Source organism: Hyperolius riggenbachi, chromosome 6 (assembly GCF_040937935.1).
Source record: "Hyperolius riggenbachi isolate aHypRig1 chromosome 6, aHypRig1.pri, whole genome shotgun sequence".
In the NCBI taxonomy this organism is placed as follows: Eukaryota; Metazoa; Chordata; class Amphibia; order Anura; family Hyperoliidae; genus Hyperolius; species Hyperolius riggenbachi.
The window spans coordinates 285,406,183-285,429,507 of NC_090651.1; the positions used below are offsets into that span (position 1 = coordinate 285,406,183).

The 23,325-nt window shown below is 42.0% G+C and overlaps 1 protein-coding gene across 5 annotated transcripts in view; it reads right to left on the minus strand.

Moving 5' to 3' along the window:
• Window positions 1-1,373: 1,373 nt before the first annotated feature.
• Window positions 1,374-23,325, minus strand: part of USP2 (ubiquitin specific peptidase 2) — a 292,102-nt gene continuing 270,150 nt past the window's right edge. For all 5 annotated transcript variants that reach the window (XM_068240975.1, XM_068240978.1, XM_068240977.1 and 2 more), the window contains 8 exons: window positions 20,835-20,945; window positions 19,997-20,061; window positions 11,019-11,122; window positions 10,296-10,376; window positions 8,901-8,979; window positions 7,741-7,848; window positions 6,182-6,302; window positions 1,374-3,567 (listed from right to left, as the gene is read on the minus strand). In XM_068240975.1, coding sequence (XP_068097076.1) covers window positions 3,480-3,567; window positions 6,182-6,302; window positions 7,741-7,848; window positions 8,901-8,979; window positions 10,296-10,376; window positions 11,019-11,122; window positions 19,997-20,061; window positions 20,835-20,945 — 757 coding nt within the window. In that variant the 3' untranslated portion in view covers window positions 1,374-3,479. The remainder of the gene's footprint in view (window positions 3,568-6,181; window positions 6,303-7,740; window positions 7,849-8,900; window positions 8,980-10,295; window positions 10,377-11,018; window positions 11,123-19,996; window positions 20,062-20,834; window positions 20,946-23,325) is intronic.

Sequence of the window (23,325 nt, forward strand, 5' to 3'; positions counted from 1 at the left end):
AGATAACTTGGCACTGGTTCATAACACATCCATGATTTGTAGCAAGTATACAATTTGTCATTGCTTGTGTTGGAGAAGGAAATGACAGGTGTATGTTACCTGCAGTGTATGCTTATCCTAAAAGGTACTTCCATTACCCCCGACAGGCCTGCAGTGTATGCCTAGCCTATAAGCTCCTTCCCTTAACCCCCGACAGGCCTGCAGTGTATGCTTATTCTATAAACTCCTTCCATTATCCCTGACAGGCCTGCAGTGTATGCTTATTCTATAAACGCCTTCCATTACCCCCTGACAAGCTCTTGTTATCCCCGCCCATATCTGTAAGTAGTAGGTCTCTCTAGTGCCAGATCTTTGGATTCTCAGCAGAGACAGCCACAAACAGCCCCCTTGACCGAGTTCCATGTAGCATGTGCTTGGCTTTAGCCGGTGCAACGAGGGGAGGGGGTGTGACTGACAACCTGAGCTTAGAATCATAAGGTGGTCAGTTTAGGGGGTAACTAAAGCAGACCATTTACATAATTTGTATATATTGTGCTGCACAATCTAAATTGTAAGTTAATGTTATTAAAATTACTTCTTTATGTTGGGTTGTAGCCAATTATGACTTTGTAAAAATGACAGTAGGTCTGAAGTTTACTAGTGGCTAAAGACACCACATTTGAAGTAGGAAACCAGACTTTAAATTATGTAATAAGAAATTCTTGGGCAAGACGTTTCCACATTGGCCAATTTGCAGTGTTTCCCCGCATGCAAATTTGGATGTGGAATTGCAGCCTATTGAGATCAATAGGCTGCTTCTGATTCACATGTTGGGGGAAACATAGTGCCTGTTGCATTTTTCAAACATCACATCCAAATCCCCATTGCCGTCTATTGGATTCGGATGCGAATTTGCATCAGCACGGGTGCTGCATCCAATTCAGCAACAGACAGAGCACCCTAGAGGAAACTTAGCCTAATGCTCCAGGATGGCCTTCTGAGCATGCCCTTTGTGGCTGCAGCTCTCTAGCGCTTTCAGTCTGTCAGGAGAAAAGCGCTACATTTGTAACCATGACAACCACATGCAGTTTGGTGTATTGAATGCTCCCAAATTCCCTTCTTCATGCACAGTTACATTTGTGCATTTACCAGGAAGAAGCATTTTATCAGACACAAGCAAAATTCGGAAGTTTTCTACAATAAGTTTTCCGTTTATACTTGGAAGGACGATGAACACTTAAAGAGTGGATTTAGGAAGCCATATTTCTATGCCAAAGGCCTGGCGCAATTGTGTACACAAATAACCCATCCCAAAATCTGTGGGAGAAAGGTTAAAACTTTGTAACAAAGCTTGCTAAAACTTGTGAAATGGAGGGACTGTTTTTTCTGCAAAATTGGAATTACACTTTAATGCACACAGTATTTAAAAAAGAAACCATGCAACTTTAACACAACATACAAAAAAGAACATATCTGCTTATACTAAGCACCGGCTGAGAGTAGACTCGTGTATTGGATGTGATGAATGTATTTCTTCAAATCTGAGTGAACACGTAGGTTATAAGGGGACCCCAGAGGGAGGATGTATAGTGAAGGCGTGTGTTAGTTTGGGCAATGGGCACTGTGTGTTAATGATACAATATCGGTAATGTTGTAGCGCCAAGGGCATATCAATAGCACATTAAACATGCATGCTAACCACATGGCTTGATAAAAAAAAAGAAACCTTACATTTTACCTCTTCTTTTTAGGACTGATGCGATTATTTTATTGCACACATTAGCAGAGAGCAAACAAAAGCTTTCATCAGCAGGGAAGGGGGGGGGGGGGTAAGACACTGTGCTTCAAAGAGTGTAGCGAAGTCACACATGCTATCTTCACACGTGCCCCTGGATAAATAAGGGCAGAGAAAAGGGGAGGGGGAGCATGGTAGCGCCTATAGCTATTAGAAACCAGGAGAAACTGCAAGAAAAAAACGTTCTTGGTTCCCTTTAAAGCCATATCGCTAACCTCCTCTCCTTATTACCTCTATCCTCCCCCACCCTATCCCCTAACACTAACCCTCCTAACTTTCTATTCAGAGGTCCTGATATCCAGAGCTCAGCTATACAGTAGCTGAATCCTAACGTCTCAATGCTGAGCACCGGCACTACTTAGCCAGTGTAGCCAAGCACAAGCTATTAAATAGCCAAATGCACCCAAAATAAGCATCTGCCACCTCATAGCCACAAGTATTTATCGCGGCCTAAGGCGGCAGGTATAGTAACCAGCTGGGTGTGTGTGGAATTGAACTGATCTCCCGTAGAGGAAATATCTCACTGTGAGGATGCTAATTTACTCCCATTATCATCTACCATCATCCATCATCTACCATCACCCACCCAAAACCACTGCTTTTAAGAGGACTGCTTGTTTTGCTGCCTACACAATTTAGCTTTAGTTAGACACCCATAGGATGTACACAGCAGCTTCCACATCCCACATAAACTCATAACTAAATACAGTACTTCAGTCAGTGCTCTAGGTTAGAATCCAGTATCTGTGTACTAACCATTTAAAAAACAGTAGTAAAATGAAAATAAAGCGAACATTCGCCTACATCCTTCAGTTAATCCTAATACTGTTGTGACACCCCACACCCCTCTATCGTTGCAAGGAGAATGGATTATTGTGCTCCACAAAGATTCAACTAACAGGAACTTTTGTCACAGACTCTCTTCATCAAAATTCCGAGTTACCAGTTCTGCCACTCTACAGTCTTCCAAAGCAAACAACTTAATATTATAACATATCAACACTTCCTGAGCTTCAAGCTCCTATGGAGATACAATAGATATTTGTAACAAACATCACTCCAAATCAAGATTTTATACATTATATATATACAAGTGGTGATTGTTTGGGTAGATCATAAGACGATTTGCTCAAATTCACTTCAGTAAGCAATATTGTCCTAGTCACATTTTTGTTTTCTACCTCAGATTAAAATAGGACCGCTACAAATAATACAAGTGAGGAGATGGGATGAACCTGACTCTTGAGTGGTTGAGTTGAGTTAGTGATTTCCAGAATTTCATGGACCAGAATCTTTCAAGAGGCCCTCTGCATAAGTGTCAAAGAGTAACAGCAGCAGTGGTAGGCATTGCCCGAAACAGTACAATTGTGCAAAATAAGCAGAGGGATCTTCACTTCATGCGGGGTTCCATAGCCTCTAGCTGAGTGGCAACACACAGGAAATACATTACTAAGTAGCCAAAGAGAAAGCTGATTTTCTTGGAATCCTTGAATACTTCCTGCTATCGTACCCATTCACTGGTACTTTCTTCCAGTTTAAGGCCACAATTTCAAGTCCTTTGGCTAGTTAGGTAAGGCAACTAGTGACTGTATGAAATGCTGGTGTTTTTTTTTTTCTTCAAAAAGTCTTTCAGCTCACTGCAGCATGACTTGACAGGGCGTTTTCACAGCAGGTAGGAGTGTATCTCCTCTCCATTCATGATTTGTTACATCCTGGACAAGGGTCCTGATAGCTCGTAGAATAAAACGTACGCATCGCTGCTCTTCACCTGGCTAGAAGACATTGCCGTTACTCTGAAAGAAAAATAGAAACAGATGATGAATGAGGTATTTCATCACAGTGAAATATACTATTGGAATAACATACACAAAAAAATGCCTAAAACTATTAATAATATATAAATACTGTATGTCAAACTTAAAGTAAAGTAAAGTAAACCAGAGACAAACGAAAATAAAAGATTTATACATACCTGGGGCTTCCTCTAGCCCCCTCTGTATCGATCACGACAACTTCCTCCGCCTTCTCCCAGTCCCAGTAGAAGCCCCGTAAGTTTGACGAGTCGGGGCGCACTGTGCATGCGTGGCCCTGCCACGCTGCAGTGGCTGGAAGTGATTGCTCCCAGCCACGGGAGCGAGACGGGGGGCGCACTGCATATGCACTGACTGACCCCGACTGGCAAAGCTTACGAGCTTCTACTGGGAACGGGAGAAGGTGAAGGAAGGTGTTGTGGGAGTGATCAGTGCAAAGGGGGCTGGAGGAAGCCCCAGGTATGTATAAATCTTTTATTTTCTTTTGTCTCTGGTACACTTTAACTACCTAATGACCGCGTCACACCAAAGTGTGTGACCGCGGCGGCAGCCCCAGGACCGCCTAATGCCAATTGGCATCAAGTCCTGGGGCCGGCTACTGCAGGAGATCACGCACAATCTGCACGCATCTCCTGCTTGGTAGGCGGGGCCCTGCACAGCCTTCAGTCTCCCAGCGGCGATCGCCACTCGGAGACTGTTAAACGCCGAAACTGCCGTATTTTTACTTAGTACAGCGCTGCGATCTACGGCAGCGCTGTACTGGGGACAGCCGTGTGACACAGCTGTCCCCCGGGGCACAAGAGAGCGATCGGCAGTAATAGGCTGAAGTCTATCACAGCCGATCACTGAGCTAGGCTGGCCAGGGGAGGGAGGGAGAGAGGGAGGGAAAATTAAAAGAAAAATACAAAAATGTGTTTAAAAAAAAAAAAAGAACATAAATATTTACAAAAAAATAAATAAACATCTGGGGGGCGGTCAGAACCCACCAACAGAAAGCTCTGTTGGTGGGGAAAAAGGGTGGGGGATCACTTGTGTGGTGTGTTGTGCGGCCCTGCAGCATGGCCTTAAAGCTGCAGTAACCAATTTCAGTAAAAATGGCCTGGTCTTTAGCACTGTGGTCCTCAAGTGGTTAAAGGAAACGTGAGATTAAAAAAGCACAATCATTTATACTTACCTGAGGCTTACTCCAGCTCCCTGTAGGCTGTGGGCTCCCTCGCCATGCTCCTGGGCCCCTCCATTTTCCTGCAGTGGAGTCTGCAACGATCGTTTCGGGGCCTGCACTAGGTCCCCCTTGTTAAGGCATAGGTAGAAGAAAACATGTTTTCCTCTGCCTATGCCTTGACAAAGGGGACCTCCTGCAGGCCCCGAAACGATCGTCGCCTATCACGGTCAGACCACAGATTGCATGCGTGTGTGGTGGAACAATAAATTCAAGTAACATTCCAGCAAGTCTGTGTGCGGACTCCTCTTTCTACATATATATTCTGAACAGCCTTGGGGTCCAGCACCAGCACACAATCACATCCTGGAGTGCGGTGTTCTTGTTTATGCAATCCAGCCTGGTCGCCCTCCACTGCACATGCATTGTCCTGATGGCATGTGCCCTTCGATCGCACTCCCATAACCAGCAATGGACTGCACAATTGCAATTACATGTCAGCATGTGCAGCCAGGACCATGCATGTGTAGTGGAGTGCAGCTGGGCCAGTTAGCAAATTTACAGGTCCACACTGCAGTAGAACAGAGCAGCCCAAGAGGTAGGTGATCGAGCAGAGAAGACTACAGTGCAGCCCCAGGTGCGTACGAGAGAATTCGCTGCCGGGAGACTTAGGCTCAGAGTACAGCCAATATATGGCTTATCCTGCTGCTGCACAAGTCCACGTGGATGGTAGGGAATGATGTAATTCCAGCTATTGCTGGCGGCCAAATTAGTGTTTTAAAAGTAACTTCAGCTTCATCTTCTGACGGCGCCGAAGTTACTAACTGTGTGCCGCTATAGCTGTAATTTCTATTACATTCTATGGTGGCGCCGGCTAGGCCCAAATCTCCTTAGTTGGATTTCTAGTGTTGGACCCCATGTAAGTATAAATCCTTATACTTCATTAACTTCAGGGACACTTTTATCCATTAGTGTACATCCACAACACAAAAATAAAATAAAAATGAGAAAAAATTCCAACCACAGAGCATTAACTTAACATTGTTTTTGTTGACAGAGCATTAACTGTCAGGGACATTAGACTATGGCCATAGGAGGGATTCGATTGTGAGCTCCTCTAAAGGAATGGTTAAGGTGACCATACATTCATCAATTTTCCTGTTCGATTCCTAGCCAGAAATCTATGCTCCAGCACGTCAACTTCTTTTTTTTAAATCCATGTCCAGGGGCAAGAGCCTTGATTGTTGGCCATAGTGTTGCACTGCTTGATGCGGTTTGACTGATTGTTCAATTGATTTCCTGCTAACATCTACTGAAACTTGATGTGCTGGTAACAATCAATCCCTCTCTGATCAGATTCCAATCTGAAAGTAGTAAGGTTGTTACAGAAATATGTTTCAGAAACAGAAAATAAAAGGAAAAAAACTTGCTCATTACCTTGAGTCATTAAAGGTATACCACTCTCCATTGCTTGGGTTCTTGCAATAAGCAGTATAATGTCCCCCCATGGTGGTACCCGAATGATTGGATACAGCAGACAGATTATATGTCGCGTGCGCTGCAAAGAGGAAGAAAAACAGAGAAATGTGAGAATCTAGTAGTGTCAGGTATAAAACACAGCATTACAGATATAGAGGAAATAGGATGTCAGTGCACGGTTGTGTGCTGGGTCTAAATCCAATAAACCATTACTAGCAAGTTGCGTACCAATCTAAAACTTTAAAGACTGCCTTTCTCCTTTAGCAGTATCAAACAATGTATAACTCCAGTAGCATGTTATAAATGTAAACCTATCTCTAATAAGAGTAAATATGAAGTTACTGCTACGGTTAAGACCGTTTCCACTATATACAGACTCGCAGCGTTACCCTGCATGCAAGTGGGCGGGGAAACACTGCCTATCTCTTTAGTAACTTGCCATCCATATCGCACTGCGATGGCAGGCTGCAGATATGCCTAAGCCATACATGGCAAGGCTTAGAGATTCGGGCTGCGGCTGCGCATCATTGCGGCAGCCACGCCGAATAGGAGTTGGCCGCGGCTCCTAGTGGAAACTGGCCCTTACTCCTTTAAAGGATACCTGAAGTGAAATGAGGCATGATACGATCAAATCTGAATATATTGGACCCATCTTACATAGAATGTAAGTGCGATATTCAATATGGTCCAGACTTCAAACTGAAATTTTCAGCCCTTAAACCCAAAATAAGAACATGGGAGTCTAGGCAAGTTCTATTTAGGATTAGTCCCACAGATACTATTACTCATCTCATTGGTTTATTTTTATTTTAGGTTTAACTGACAAATGATTTTTATTTATGTGCTGTTGTCCCACATTTTTCCTTGCCGCCTCCAGCCTCACTAAGCCTAATGCAGTGCGGGCACAGGGAACGATATATTTACCTGATCTGGACGCAGGATTGGCCCCAACATCGAGTGGCTGTAACACTGACATCTTCCTCCGTTTCCTGATCACATGATATGACATGTGATTGGGACCCAAAGGAGTATGTCAGCGGTACAGCACCGCTTGGTGGTTCATATTTACCTGGACACAGGGCCAGCTCTCCTCTTCCACCACCAAGTGGCGCTATACCGTTGACATCCTTCTTAGGGTCCCGATCACGTCACATCATGTGATGGGACCCAGAGGAAGATGTCAGCATTACAGTCGCTCAGTGGTGGTAGATGAGAGGTAATCCTGCATCCATATCAGGTAAACATACCGTATCAGTCTCTCCCTGCGCCCGCTCTGCATTAGGCTAAGGGAGGCAGCCTGAGAATAGCCGGCTGCATCAGACTTGCCCACTATTATCTAAAATGAGATAACTTGGGCGTTAAGTTCGGCTGAGCTCCAGGGCAAAACATATTTCAGATCTGGATAGTGTAGAAAGTGGTAAGAAACTCTGCTAAGAAAATAAATTCACATGTGGCACAGCTTGAATAATGTGCTTTTTCTATTCTGTCTATTAGAAATATCGTAGCAAGTAACCTACTGCTGGTTTGTGAGGCGAATTCATGTAGGTCTAAATCACGAAGAGGAAAATTGACAAACGTAGAGAGCTTGCTGCTTCTTATCCGGCCCTCAGAGAAGCGTTTGAGATCTGCAGAGAGTGAAGTCAAGGAAAAAACATTCCAGCTTCTGAATCCTTAGAAAAGAACACGAAGCAAACAAAACTTAAGTGCAAGAGTGAAAACCTAACTCCTAGGAGCTGACTGGAGATGGCCAATGACATGCAAATCTTATGCAGCCTGGAACTGGGCTAATCAGACAATCTTTTAATTCTGATTGTCACAATTTCAAAATGCAGACAATCTGCATTAGAATTATTTTCATCTTATTGTCAATCTCTGTAGCTAGTAGATACTTGAATTGAGAATAACTTTGCATATAAAAGACCTTAAATAGGAAATATCTTTTGTTGCATTGATGTAAAAAGGGAGCCGGGAAATGTGGGCGCAGGATGAAGCCGTAAAATGTCTCACCCTGCTATTGCAAATTTCCCTGCCGCATTAATATTTCCCCTCAAGGCCGCCATGGACTAAGGGGCAAGATGCAATTCAGCTCCCAGCTATTGCTGGCGGCTGAATTGCACTATGTTTTCGTAATTTCGTAATACCGATATAGCCGTAATTAATATTACAGTGTATGGCGGTGCACATCGGCACCCAAAATGTCCAGCGCCCTTTGTTAACTATAGTTAAATCAGCACCGCGTAATATGTTGGCGCTTTATAAATACAAGAAATAAATAAAATAAATACATAAATAACCCCCAAATCAAAATCTATGGCTAGGTTGATAGACGGAGTTGCGGTACGTTTCCTGTGACAGCAGGAGCACAACGGAACGGGTAGGTGGCACCGAACATTGTCCGTGAGTTGCATTGCATACAGTGATGCTTCAGGATGCTTCACTTTACTGTTAGCACACATGTTATGTGGTAAATGCACTGCAGAAGCCACTCCCTGCATCGTCCCATCTCCATAGCAAATGACGCGCTGCTAGCATCCAGGGTAGTGACGCGTCCATACAGCACTTGGCCTGAACTGTTGCCCCAGGGCCTGAATAGTGAGACCGTACATATTATCTATCCAGTGAGATTAAGTGATGTAAATAAGAAAACAGATCAAACATAAGTAGAATGAAAGGATACGAAGTACAAGAATTTTGGGAAATTTCTGGATGGTGAATTTCTTGGTACACCGCCGCCGGGCTTTACATCTACAGCATGTCTGGAAAAGCGAATAAAACGTTTTATCATCTCCGCAGGAAAAAATACCCTTTCAAAGAAGTCACACTTCAATTTTACATAGCAAAGACTGAGAACCAGACGTACCGCTGAAGACCAGGACCGCATCTTATACACTGACATTTTATGAAGAGTATCTTTGTTGAGCTGCCAGCAAATATCATGTCTGAAACTGAGATTTTTACACTTCATACATATTGATCTTGTAGTGAGGACCAGGATCTGACCTCACTTACCTCGGGAGGAAGAAGCCTCTGGATCCAGAGGCTTCGCCAGTCCTCTTCACCCCCGGGATCCCGCGCCGGCAGTCTCCGAACATCGACGATGTAAATATTTACCTTCCTGGCTCCATCGCAGGCGCTTAGCGGCTTCCGATGGGCCCCGGTGGAAATAGCCAAGCCCGAACTAGTCCGCTCTACTGCGCAAAGTGGACCTGATCGGGCTCGGCTATTTACTTCGGAGCCAATCAGAAAGTTGCTACTGCGCTGCGCCTGCGCTGGAGCGGGAAAGGTAAATATTGCAGTCGCGACTGCGCCTGTACCACAGCCGACAAGCCTGTCGGTTGTACTTTCGGCGGCTGCCGTTGCTGGATCCCGGAAGGTGAAGAGGACAGGTGAAGCCTCATTAGGATGCAGAAGCTTACCCCTCCCGAGGTAAGTACCACCCAGGGGCTGTTTTTTTTCTTACAGTTTTACTTAATTAATCAGTGAGTAGGGCCTCTTTTCCACAGGCAGTTGAACTATGTGCTCAGCAAGCAGTTACCAGGCGGCAGTGAGCAGTTACCAGGCAGCAACGAGCAGTTGTGAGAGTTTGAGAGGCATTTTGCTGCATATCAACTGCCCGTGGAAAAGAGGCCTAAGTATGGCAGCAGTATGCTGTATGCTTTGATACATATTCAGCAATAAATTAAGAACTTCTTTCTGATGCTACATTCGGTACCTGCTTGTTCCTTGAATAAAGAACATCCCTGGTGAAAAAGTGCTAGATCCTGTATATGTTGTATTGTGCCTAACTAAAATACTAAATAACACAACAACGAGGAATTTCTCATCTTTGTCTTTTGACTTGTTTACATGCAATGTTTTTCCAACACTTGTACAGTTGTTGAAAATGCTATTGCTGGACTTGTATGTTGCTTCTTTGTTATTACTAATAAAGCTTTTCAAATGGAAAATAAACCACCAATGAGGATGTTCAGCAGCCCACAGGAACCAAAATGATTAGTTTAGTAAACGCAAGCCTATACGCCAACTATAAATAGCACTCGGCATAGGGAAGAGGCTTAATAAGTAAACTTACTGGTTTTTCATCCCCATCTAGAACATCCTCTTTGGTGAAAAGCCGAATGCAGTCCATTAGGGATACCTCTGGAACACTTTTCTGCAAAAATACAAAAAACAAAATCATATTACCACCTGCATGAACTACATTTGTGTGAATTAACATATACATTTGTTTTAATTTGGTTTTGTATGAAATAGCCACTAAGGAGCTAAGGATAATTGTGTCTTTGTTGAGAATGGCTTTCATGTCGTATTCCCCAGTTAAACAAAGTAATGGTTACCTGGGAGGGGACGGTAGCTAGTCTTCCACCATTAACACAAAGCTGATAACCTGACCCCTCCTATCTCCTCCCTATGCTGCTGAGGGATTAGCTCTTTGTGGCCAGCACTGCTGCTACAACTCTGCAGAGTCTTTTCCTAAATTCCTGTCCAGTTGCTCCCTGCTCAGTGAGTATAATAAAGCATCCACCCTTCCCACAGCTCCCATTGGTGGGTTTATAAAAGGTTATATAACAGAGCAGGGAGAAATGCTCTCTTATTGGAGATAGGGAAGAAGGGAGGATGTGGGAAAGCTTACATGCTTTATTACACACTGAGATGGGAGCTAGTTTTTAAATAACTGTCTAATAATGAAAATTCTAAAGCCTGAAAAAGTTAATAACTAATATGTTGACAATGCTGTGCAGTACATGTTTTGATTCAACAAAATAGAGATATTTGGTCTGAGCTGGCACTTTACCTTTGCAATTGGCAGAGACAAGTCCCAAAATGGATCAAACACAGTAGAGCAATATCCGCATTCAGTGCAAGTTAGTGAGCTCTTCAACTGTCCAACAAATAGCTCTGTTAGAAGACATTAAAGGTGGGGAAAATAAAGATTATTACTATAGAAGAGGCATAAAGATATCCTTCTAATGTGAGTTTGTTACAGCAAGGTTATCCAAAAACAAGATGGCTTCAAGTGGAGACCACTTTTGTGTTGTAGACAATGTTGCCTCAATCTTAAAGAGAATCTGTACTCTAAAATTCTTACAATAAAAAGCATACCATTCTATTCATTATGTTCTCCTGGGCCCCTCTGTGCTGTTTCTGCCACTCCCTGCTGCAATCCTGGCTTGTAATTGCCATTTTTATCCAGTGTTTACAAACAAAAGACATAGCAAGTGATACGCTGAGAAGAGCCGAGTGGGTGAGTCATACAGAGTGTGCAGGGGGCCTGGAGACGGTGTGTATAGCTTCTAGCCAATCACAAGCAGCACAGCACATTCCAGCCTCAGCCGGACAGAGCCGACAGAGGAGAGAAGATTTGATCATATAACAGAGATAATACAGCCACTGTGCAAATAGGAAAGGCTGCAGTTAGCCAGAGCACATTAGAACAGATATAGGAACTTATAGGATAGAAGAAATAAGGCTGAAAATTTTGTTACAGAGTCTCTTTAAGGCTAGGTTCACGGTGGTGCATTGAATAACGGACGCATTATAATATGTGTGAACTGCAATGGAGACTGGACATAGACTTTTAAGGACCACTATCGCAAAAATCATCAAATTTAAAATACATGTAAACACATACAAATAAGAAGTACCTTTCTTGCAGAGTAAAATGAGCCATAAATTACTTTTTTCTATGTTGCTGTCACTTACAGTAAGTAGTAGAAATGTGACAGACCCGACAGGTTTTCGACTAGGCCATCTCCTCATGGGGATTCTCAGGGTTTTGTTCATTTTCAAAAGCACTCAGTGAATGGCAGTTGCTGTGTCCAACTGCTAAAAAATGTGTATCGTGAGCAGGGATGTTGGCCAGCATCATTGTATAAATCCTTTCCAGAGAAAGTCTTTATATAGAATAAGAGCCTTGCTGAGAATCCCCCATGAAGACATGGGCTAGTCCAAAACCTGTCGGTTCTGTTAGATTTTTACTAACTACTGTAACTAACAGCAACATTGAGTAAAGTAATTGATGGCTCATTATACTCTGGAAGAAAAATACTTCTTATTTGTATATGTTTACATATATTTTAAATTGTACAATTTTTGCGATAGTGGTCCTTTAATACAAAGCTTGTATGCAGCAAGTTAGAATAATGTGATCAGTAACAACACAGCACTGTCAACAGGCCCATAGAATTGTATGGGCAGTAAGTTGACATGCACAATTATATACTTATAAGTCAAGGTAGTCACCTGACTCCGGCCATCAGTCCAGCTATTTGACACTCATTGATTATTGTGTGCCTAGCTAAATGTGTGTTCTGTCTTTAGGTTTCAATAATTTTTATTGGGGTTTTTCAAATTTTTTAATACAGCCATTTTCATAAAAAGGCATATCAATAACAGTATGATTATTCCATCAAACAATAAACTATTATTAGACCAATTTCAACAGATCAGAATAATAACTATTATAGTGTACTGTGATTAAATATATCACTGTGTGTTGATGATAAATGGTGTCGAGGGTGATTCACCTTTTTACGGATGGTTGGCTGGAGGGAGTGGGTTACCTATACTTTTAAACATGTGGGTATCTATTTGACTTATTACAGCTGAAGAAAATGCTCTATAGGGATGATGAAAATGTCTTCTAGATTCTAGAACACAAAAACGTGCCCAGATAAATAACAGCAAATATCTCAGCTAACTATCTATTCTGGAACTGCTCTGCTCTGTAACATAAAATTATAATACAGCATCAAGCAGACACAATAAAAACTGGCAGCAGCATGAATGATATTAGATAAGATTCCTGTTGGAATCTGAACTAATGCTGTTTGAACATGATAGTTAGAGGTAATCAATCAAAATCAGAGAAATATCAGTTGCTTACCTAAAACCAAATAGTGCACTGACTACTTTAGCCAATTTATATTAGCTAGGCCAAATGTTTGGATAAGTGGCTCAGTAACATTTGCCTTGGGACTACATGTATCTCTGAAACTATAGCCCAGTTTTGAACTCATTTCACTTGCTCTTAGTTTTCCAAAGATGAACCCCTATAATGCTACAAATGTTTCAGTGGCCTTTGCAATAAATAATGTATCCTGAATTTCCAAAGATGAACCCCTATAATGCTACAAATGTTTCAGTGGCCTTTGCAATAAATAATGTATCCAGAATTACACTGGATACTTGCAGTTCAGTGCCTTGTTGCAGGAGGACAGAGTGCCCTCTAGCGTCCATAAGTGGTAATACAACTGTATGCTCAATAAATATGAGTAGCACAATCATTTAATGTACATCACACAAAAGCATTCCGCAGTTTTAAAAAAATCGGAATCTTAATAGTAGTGAATTTAAAAGTCTGTGAAAATACGTTTTTCCAAAACCTTCACAACGTGCATATTTTATACATCTGAGGAACTTCTATTAATTGACTATGCCAGTGATCTGCAAACTTGGCTCCCCAGCTGTTAAAGCGGTATTGTCACCATAAAAATGAAATGTCAACAGCAACTGCTCTGAGTGTATTAAGTGATAAAGATGCTAATCCTGCATTCATATGGTTTGGAGTTATCACATACTTTAGGAGCACTGGCCCTAGTGCCAAACAGTGCCAAAGAGTTGAATGCTGGAAGTTTTTTTTTTTTAATCTATAATATATTCCTCCTCTTCCATTTATTTCCCTGCCCAGCTGCTTATCAGAAACACTGTCTGATTACTTGTGTTTACAAGCAAGGCTGAGGTGTCTCAGTGATTGGAGGATAAGACAGTCTAGTTCCTAGTATACATCTCAGTGGGAGCGTCTGAAGACTCTGGGAGGAGGGCAGCTAATGAATACACAATGAGCAAGAGAAGGGAGGGGGGAAAACAAGAGTCAGGGAGGATATGATGTCATCATTAGCTTGGCAAGATGGCCACTGCCTAGAATAGGATTTTCTGCTTTTCCTTTATAAAATTCACAGGAATCATTACGTGGATAGCACAATACATCTGTTATGTAAGTAGAACTAGTATTTATCTATTTATATATGTATTTTTTATTTCTAGGTTAGCATGAGTGTTGCTTGTTCTTTAAGGAACTGCAAGTCCCACAATGTATTTGCCTTTATGAATCATTACTGGCTGTCAGACTCCTGCAATGCATTGTGGGACTTGTAGTTCCTTAACAGCTGGAGAGCCAAGTTTGCAGATCACTGGACTATGGACAATAAAAGACACATTTATTTGGATAGAGTTTTATAACTAGGCCCTCAGTCTCCTTATCAGGCACTGCTGTCTGTGCTGTCATTGGGTGCTGCCTCAAGCAATTCTAGTGCACAGTGGTGGTGCAGGAACTATTTGCTCTTTCCCTGTGAAGGTACCTATGAGATACTGAGCCAAAGGTAGAGGAAAGGTCACATGTAAATGGGGCACAAGCCATGTTTTGTTAGTGGACTAAGCCGAAGTGCAGTGAATATTGTTATTCACTCAATGCCCTCCAACCCATCTACAACACTATCAAAAAACCTAAGTAGGTTCCCTAAGGGGAACCTTACTGAATATAATGTAATTAATACATTTTTTCTTTTATACAATATTACTTTATAAATCATTCAGACAGTGTTTGTCCATTGTAAATTTTTCTCTCAGCCTGGTTTACTTTATTTACCACAGGTGGCAACATTTTTACCACTGGCAGGTGCATCACTGCGGAGTGTTTGATGTGTGTGTTTCAAACAGAGTAGAAACCACGACTGGTCTCCCAGAGTGAACTGGGAGATGAAGGCTGTATAATAAACAGCCTAGGCTAAACATCACTAGAAGTGCAAGGCTACATACCAATATACAGGAATATGTATGTATGTATATGTGTGTGTGTGTGTGTGTGTGTGTGTGTGTGTGTGTGTGTGTGTGTGTGTGTGTGTGTGTGTGTGTGTGTGTGTGTGTGTGTGTGTGTGTGTGTGTGTATATGTGTGTGTGTGTGTGTGTGTGTGTGTGTGTGTGTGTGTGTGTGTGTGTGTGTGTGTGTGTATATATCCCCCTTTAAAGCGAACCTGAATTCAGAACTTCCTCTTTGCTCTAAAGATACGCAACATCATAATAACCTTTAAAGAAAAACATTTCTTTGTTGCAGCTGATACAAATCCTGCAATAAATCTGCACAGTTTCTACTTCCTGCTTTCATGAAAACAGACATATTGTTAACAGCCTGTGCTTTCAAGTGAGCTTATCTGCCATGACAGTCAGGTAACATAGGGGAGGGATCAAATTACTACTTGTGATTAGGCACAGATGAGGGGGAATTAGAAAGGCTAAACTCTCTAAATACATACAGGGTGCATGTCTCTATGTTTTTCTTCTGTCCAATTAAAGCAATACCAGTTACCCGTTTACTGCATTCTACTGCATGTCACTGGAGTTCCTCTTTAATTTTGGTGAAAGCAGCTACATCCATATGGCTGCCACCATTGCTCTCTGTGACTAGGAAAGGCTGCACTACTGGTTCTCCTAAGAAAGAGGGGTTAGTGAGAGGGCACCCAAGACCCCTCTTGCATTCTGTCCTGTATTTCAGCTCCATGAAGCTCATCAGCAGTCACATTTATCTCTGCTGAGCAGACCTATTTGATACATTTGGCCCATGTTTTTCACTCTGTAAAGTGACAGATCCCAAAGGCACATGTGTTAGCACGTGAAAGTGGGTCATACAGCTGCAAGTTACAGGAGGCAGGGTAACTCTCGGGCAGGTCACCAGACTCTGCCATGAAGGTCAGCTGTAGCAGCAATTCCTAAGCTGCCTGTGGACTTAGCAAATACACATTTGTCCTCCTACATATTTACCCTTGGAGCGTCCCACGTTACAAAGTCACATGCTTAATGTAATGTTGCAATGTCATGTTTATGGATTATCTGTATTATGCTCACATACTGTAGTTGCATCTCCTTTTGCACAGTGCCAAGAGTCGCCATAGCACTACGTAAATAAATAACAACATATCCAATAATAATACAGACCTGTTACAATCAGTAACAGTGTAATAATGTGAAGGGTTTTCTAAATTAAGTCTCCTTTACATTTTAAAATGTGCATTCAGAACGCAATGCACGCAATCGCATGCCACCTGCGTTACTGAGAGTTACGCTGCTGATCCCAATCACTACAGTAAAGGTCCGCACACACGCCGGACTGCAGGAAACGACGGGTCCGTCGTCACCTCCCGCTGGGCGGGCGTTCCAGCGACAGTCCAGCATGTGTACAGTCTGTCTGCAGCGATCTGCCCTGCTCATCGCTCAGAAACAGCCGTATCAGTCTGCCAACAGACTGTACACACGCCGGACTGTCTGCTGAAAACACGCCCAGCAGGAGGTGATGACGGACCCGTCATTTCCTGCAGTCCGGCGTGTGTATGGACCTTAAATGTGTCAGCACTGTGATTTGTAAATAATATGCAAAGTGGTGTGAACTCACATTACACCTCTGTGCAGAGCATAAAGCGTTAACATCAGACAGTGTAGTCTATGCGTTGAGGAAAAGCGTGCGACAATGCATGCAGTGTGAATGAGGTATAGTTGAAATGCAGAAATTATTATAGATGTTTATGTTTACACAGATTATGAATTGCAGTGAACACTATAATAAATACTAGAAACAAATAATTATTAACCGCTTTCATACTATACTAATTGAAATCTACACCATGTTTTGGAGCTCTTATCCCAGCCGTAGATTTCACTCATTGCCACCATGCACTCTTGCCGCTACCGACGATCACGCCACTATCTCCCTTGCCCTGCCATGGTTATGACGGCAGAGCTGTTTGAGCCAGTCGGGAGCCGATTTCATTGGCTCCTGACCCCGTGACCACTGTGAGCTTATCTCATTGGCTCACATTGATCAAGGGGTCAGGAGCCAATGAAATCAGCTCCTGACCGGCTCACAGAGCTCTGCATTCTTAGCGATGTCAGATCAAGTGGACTGGGGAGACGGGTGAGCAGCATGAACGGCGGCAGAAGCAATTCCGTGTGGCGTGACGTCAGTGAGTCCCGGTTATCAGTGTCAGCAGTGTCTGGTCTTTAAGGGGCCAAAGACCACTGGTACTGATGTGGTTAATATGAAAAAAGTGAAGACTGAGCATGTAAACACTGAAAAAAATTACAGAATTTAGGGCTGGGTTAATAAAAATGAAGATTCAATAAAGGTGCTTTAACCCAGGATTGAACTTCATCCCAAACAGTAACTGATACCACCTTTCCCACAAGAAATCTTAACCTTTTCTCGAATAGATTATCTGAGGGGTCTGTGTGGCTGAAATTGTGGTGAAACCACTCCCACAGTGTGATGTCATGACCATGTTTGTGACAGGTTTCTGTCTGTGCACCTCGCTGCATTGTGGGAAATAACAGCTTTTTCCAACTGCCAAGCAAGTATCTACCTCTGTGCATAGAACTCTCAGGAAAGAACATTCCGTACAGATCACTTGGCAGGACTAAAGATGTTACCACCAGTGATACATGTCAGAATGTAAATCAAGGAGATGAAAGATTTTTTTACAATCAGCAAACACTGACTAAATAATCTATAAACAAATATTGTAAAAAAAAAAAAAAGCAATTTAATTGATTGTTATTTTCACTACAGTTCTGTTTAGATTAGACAAAGACACATGGTAGCACTAATGATAATATTTACATAGTTGCAAATATCCTACACTCTGGCTTATTATGGGTACAGTTTAAAACAAACTAACACATTAAAAGTGAATAACAAACCTAAAAGCACACACTCTACACCCACAGGTCCTCAAACAGCTACACTCAACTATTTCCAAGGGATAGAGTGATAGGATTGATCCTCCAATAGTATAAATATAAGAATGTTGTATAAAAATTCATTATATAACTGCTTTTAATCTGAGATCTCATAATGCATTGCACCTTCTCTAGCGCTGCACAACATAGGAAATTATATAAAAGGATATTTTAATTAAAGACTTTCACGCTGGTGATTATCTTTAATGATACACTGCAGTTACACTAATTTTCCAGGAATATTGCTTCAGTATAGTGCCTTCATAGCTGTCCTTATTTCACAGGTCAGTGAGGTCACTACGTCACTGCATAATGTACACGGTGTACACAAAGCTGTCAATCAAGCTGAACTGGGCATATACAGGCTTAATGCAGATCCTTCCCAAAAATACCTGCCATCTATATTTGGGTTGGATGTGAGTCATGTCGCTGTTATACACCTGATGAAGGGCCAATAGGCTCGTAACATGTAGTGTCTGTTCCACAATACAAGAAACCGTTTGCAGCTGGTGGTGAGCCACCTCTTTCTTTCTATTTAGGCCTCCCTAAAAATATGCATTGACAGAATATCGTCCATAACATCAAGCCTTGTCTATTATTCTGAACTTGCAAGGAGGTAAAGTATGTCCCAGACTGAACTAGCTAAAGACCAGCAGTAGCCTGAAGATAACAGTTAGTAGCTTTGATGTATGGTTGGAAAAGAACTGAGTGAAAGTGTGCCGATACTAAAGGGAACCATACACAGTCCATTGTGGCCTGATTATGCAAGCAATTGATTCTACAACACTCAAAAAGCCATCTGTTAAAGCGGACCTGAACTCTTGTACAGGAGAGATGGAAACATACACCTTGTGTGTATTTATAGAGAACAGCCTGTCTAATTCTCCCTTCTCAGCAAGTAATTAGCAAGTGTAATTTGAGCTCCCAGCTTTCTGCTGAATTCTGAGCTAATATGTAAACATGGGAGGTTAACCCTTTCTGTGCTCCCAGCAAACCAGGAAGTAACCACACTGCAGCATCTCTAAAAGAGCTCTATAAGCTGTTACAAGGGAATGTCTGTAAAGAATATTAAACTATTGCTTATATTTTAGAGCAGTGCGGAGGTTCTGAGTTCAGGTCCGCTTTAAGAAATGATTTAACTATCACACTGCAAAATTCAAGTCAAAAGTTGATGAAATTGGTTCTCTGCTCCCATCTTCTATTCTAAGACCTAGCGGTACACAGGCGCAGTGTTGAGCACTGTTTGTAGTAGATAAAGATTGTTCATCTATGGATTTTTTTATTGATCCAGTGGAGAAGCATTCCATAAAGGGGTCTGCTTCACTAAGCTGTGACCACATAAAGCAGCAGTAGAAAATAACATTTTGGCTGGAGTCTCACTTTAAACATTGCATTCGAACTTGAATAATTAAATTCTAAATTATTCCCTTTTATTTCTGTTACTTCTATTACTCCTAGTTCTATCATTTTTTTATGTTCTTTAAATTATTGGGTTATTTTACATCCCTTTTTTCTTTTCATCCTCTATCTTTTCAGTATGCAAGCGAATTGTTAAATATACTCAACTTTATTTATACCGACATGCTGTTTTTTTTAACTTGATACGAATTATATTTGTAGGTGCAACGCTTATACTGTACATTGCCAACAAATTAACTTTCAAATAATTCCTTTGCATTGCTAATGCTTGAATAATGCTTGTGGCATTAGGAAGGAAGCATGGGAGGTGGACAAAATGAACTGGAAAACATCCTCAAGCGTACTCCTGACCCCTGAGGTGGTGCTGCGACCCCTGGTGGGTGTACACCTTGCTGTAAACAGAAAAGCACCATGGCCTGCCCTACTGGAATCCTCGTAATACTCAAGATGTGTGACTGGCAGATACTTGAAGGGATGTGGTACAACTGCCAGCTTCCACATTCACACAGGCCTCCTTTATAGCTGCTGAGGTGTAATATATGTCACGAAAAATACATTCCAATCTCTTACCGACAATCCTGCTATCTTCTCTTTCTAAATACCGATTCCACATTTGCTTTCCTTTTTCTGAGTCACTGAAAAAAATGAGAACTTTTATATGTACAGTTTGGTGCCACTTGCATATTTTAAATAAAAACTGAGATTTAAGTCCCATACAGACATTAGATGGATGCAATGATCAGGTTGGATACATGGTTTTTGCTTAGACCTCTTTCCCACAGACAGCTGAACAGTGTGTTTGCCATGCAGGGCAGCCTTTGGCTTGCTGGTCAATAAACTACGTTACTTCCGGTTGCAGAGTAATTTAGATGAATGCCTAGTTAGCTGCATTTATTTGCAACCAGTAGTGTCAGCATTTGCCACAAGGTGTGGTCATACGATATATAACAGTATACACGCACACACACATTTGTTGCGCTGACATTTACAGTATATTGCTGCTGTTGCATGCCTACTGATTCAACTACCTTTTAGCAATTTTCACTATAATCCAGGTGTAGGTTGCAAACGTTTGTCACCTATCAGCATACAAAACAAACCCCACCCCAAATTTCTAGATCACACAGGTCATAGCCATTGTGTCTGCAGCAGGTACTAGAATGCTAAGCAGTAGCTATTAATATTTCCCCATTCAAAAGCTAATAACTATGTAACACTAAAGTATTAGCAACTAGTTAGTGATGTGAGCCTAAGTTACTAAGTCTACATAAGCTTTAATTTGAAGTAAGAACATCAACATAGCATTATTGGTATTTTTGTGAAAGCAGGTTAAGATGACCCTGTGTACTTCTCTCACCACAATGGGCAGGACTCATAAACAACAGCTTATTCTTGTCTAGCAACTTACGGCAAGTAGTCCAAGTCCTGAGTGGAGGGCTTTGGTCGGACTGTCACCCTGTTGACTTCATTATGCAGTCCATCCAGGAGAAACCTCAAGAACTCTTGTGCATCCTGCTGGCTGTAGATTAAACCAAAAATGTGTTATAATTGTGCTACCTTCTAAGTTATGGTGCCCATACATGGTACAATCTTTCATTTTTTTAAATTAGATAATTTTGTTCTATTATTTCGTTAGATCAAATATAAAGATTTTTCCAACATGTCTCATTGGATTTTTATTGAAAAAAAAAAAATCGTTAATTTTTCTTGATCGAAAAAAATATTATTTTTGACTTTCAATCGAATTGATTGTTTTGATCGAATAAACGGGAAAATCAAACTTTTTTTAAATGTACCGTGCTTGGACTCATTACTGTTTATGCAATCACAAGATTTATGTGTTCTTAAAAAAGAATGCCACGTAATTGATGGACATGAAAGATCAACTGTATGGCTCTGATCCAAAGGTGCATCCACACATCCAATTCTGATTGGCAAATGATTGGCAGCCAATAGGCTTTGAATACTATAAAGGTGCCCATACATATAGCGATGATGGGCAGATTCAACAAAGAGAAATACATTGCAAGCCGATTCCTGAACGATTTCAGGAGGCATCAGCCCCCTCTGTTGTTGTCCCCCTAATGTAAATGCCCCTCCGCCATGCATTAAAATACTTTACCTGTCTGCTGTCGCCCACTGTAACTTCACACATGTGCCCCACGTGGTTTATGCTGATAGCCACATGGGGTGGCAATGCGGAAACGAAAGATGTATGGGCACCGCGGCAGGCGACAGCGGACAGGTAAAGTTTTTTTTAATGCACGTCACATGGGGGGGGGGGGGAGTTAGGGGGGACAGCGGCTGGGAGTTTGCGTTTGTCACACACCATTACCACCATGCACCCGATCGACCACGCTGGCCCAAGATTTCCCAGCATGTCTGATTGACACATTCAACAAATTTTAGCTCAAAATCAGTCGAATTGTCCATCGGGCATGTTTGTGGTGGCACCGATTTTCATCCGATTCGATAATAATCACTAAAATATACAGCACTAACCCAACAAACCAATTTTATTTCTGAGTTTTTTTAGATGTTTTTTTGCATGCTGTTTATATAACCATAATATTCCAAGGTATTTGTTAACAAATAGATTTTATGCACTAAACCTTCCTCTCAAGTTTATAGTTCTTATCTTTTTACTTCAGTGTACTGCACATGCACACAATACCTCATTAACATACAGAAAACAAAAAAAAAAGACTTTCAAACAAGTGACAGATTATAGAAAGTTTGATTTTACTTTTCCCAATTAGCTTAGTGCTAAGAAAGAATAACATTGATAAGGTGAGAAAAACAAAAGAAGTAAAAACTCACTAGAAAAGGCTTAGCTTATCAAGGTCAATAAACTCTACCTACAAATGAATGTTTGCCAATGATGACCTGTAAAGATTAGAAGGTGCTCAGAGGCAAGACCAATGCATGTGGTCCTACATTACAACACAACACCTCACTGCTAGGAACACACCATACAATTTTCTGACAGATTTATTGTCAGATCGACGATTTCCAACAGGCCCAATCTGATTTCCGATCAAATTCCCGATCGATTTTCCATAGAAGTGAATGAAAAATCTATTGGAAAATCGGTCGGAAATCAGATCGGACCTGTTGAAAATAGTCAATCTGATAGTAAATCTGTCAGAAAATCGTATCGTGTGTACCTAGCATTAGGTAATTCTGGAGTCATAGGCTTCAATTGACTAATGCTAGTTACATGAAATGCAATTTTATTTACCTCATGTGGTTTTTCATTTGATATTTTAAGGACAAGTCAAAAATTTACCTCACTAGTCAGCCATTTTATTTTTCATGCGGTAAAAGGCTTAGACATTTCACAATGGGCTTGATTCACTAACCGGCACTAATTGATAGCGCCGGAGTGAACAGCCACTTAGTGTCCCATAAGTAGCTTTGCGGGCACAAATAGGCCCGCAAAGCTACATCACGCACAGCCCAGGGCAGTGCGTGCGCAGCCCGTAATAGTGCGCGGTATGACGATAACGTCGCACCCGCTGCCCTGTAAGCGTTGCACCCGGTGCGATGAAAGCGGCGCATCGGGTGCCCCCGAAACGGTGCATCACTGCACCGCTTCAGGGGCACCCGATGCGCCGCTTTCATCGCACCGGGTGCAACGCTTACAGGGCAGCGGGTGCGACGTTATCTTCGTACCGCGCACTCTTGCCGGCTGCACGCACACTGCCCTGGGCTGTGCGCGATATATGGGAGCAAACCACTTAACTCCGTGGTTTGCGCCCACTATGTGTTTAGGCTCACTAGCCGGCTTAGCGCCGGTTATTGAATCAAGCTGACTGTGTTCAGTTTTCTGCTTACCGAATGCGATAAGGGTTTGTGAATTGAAGCCAGTTGTAGAAGCTCAGTCTCACAGAGATACA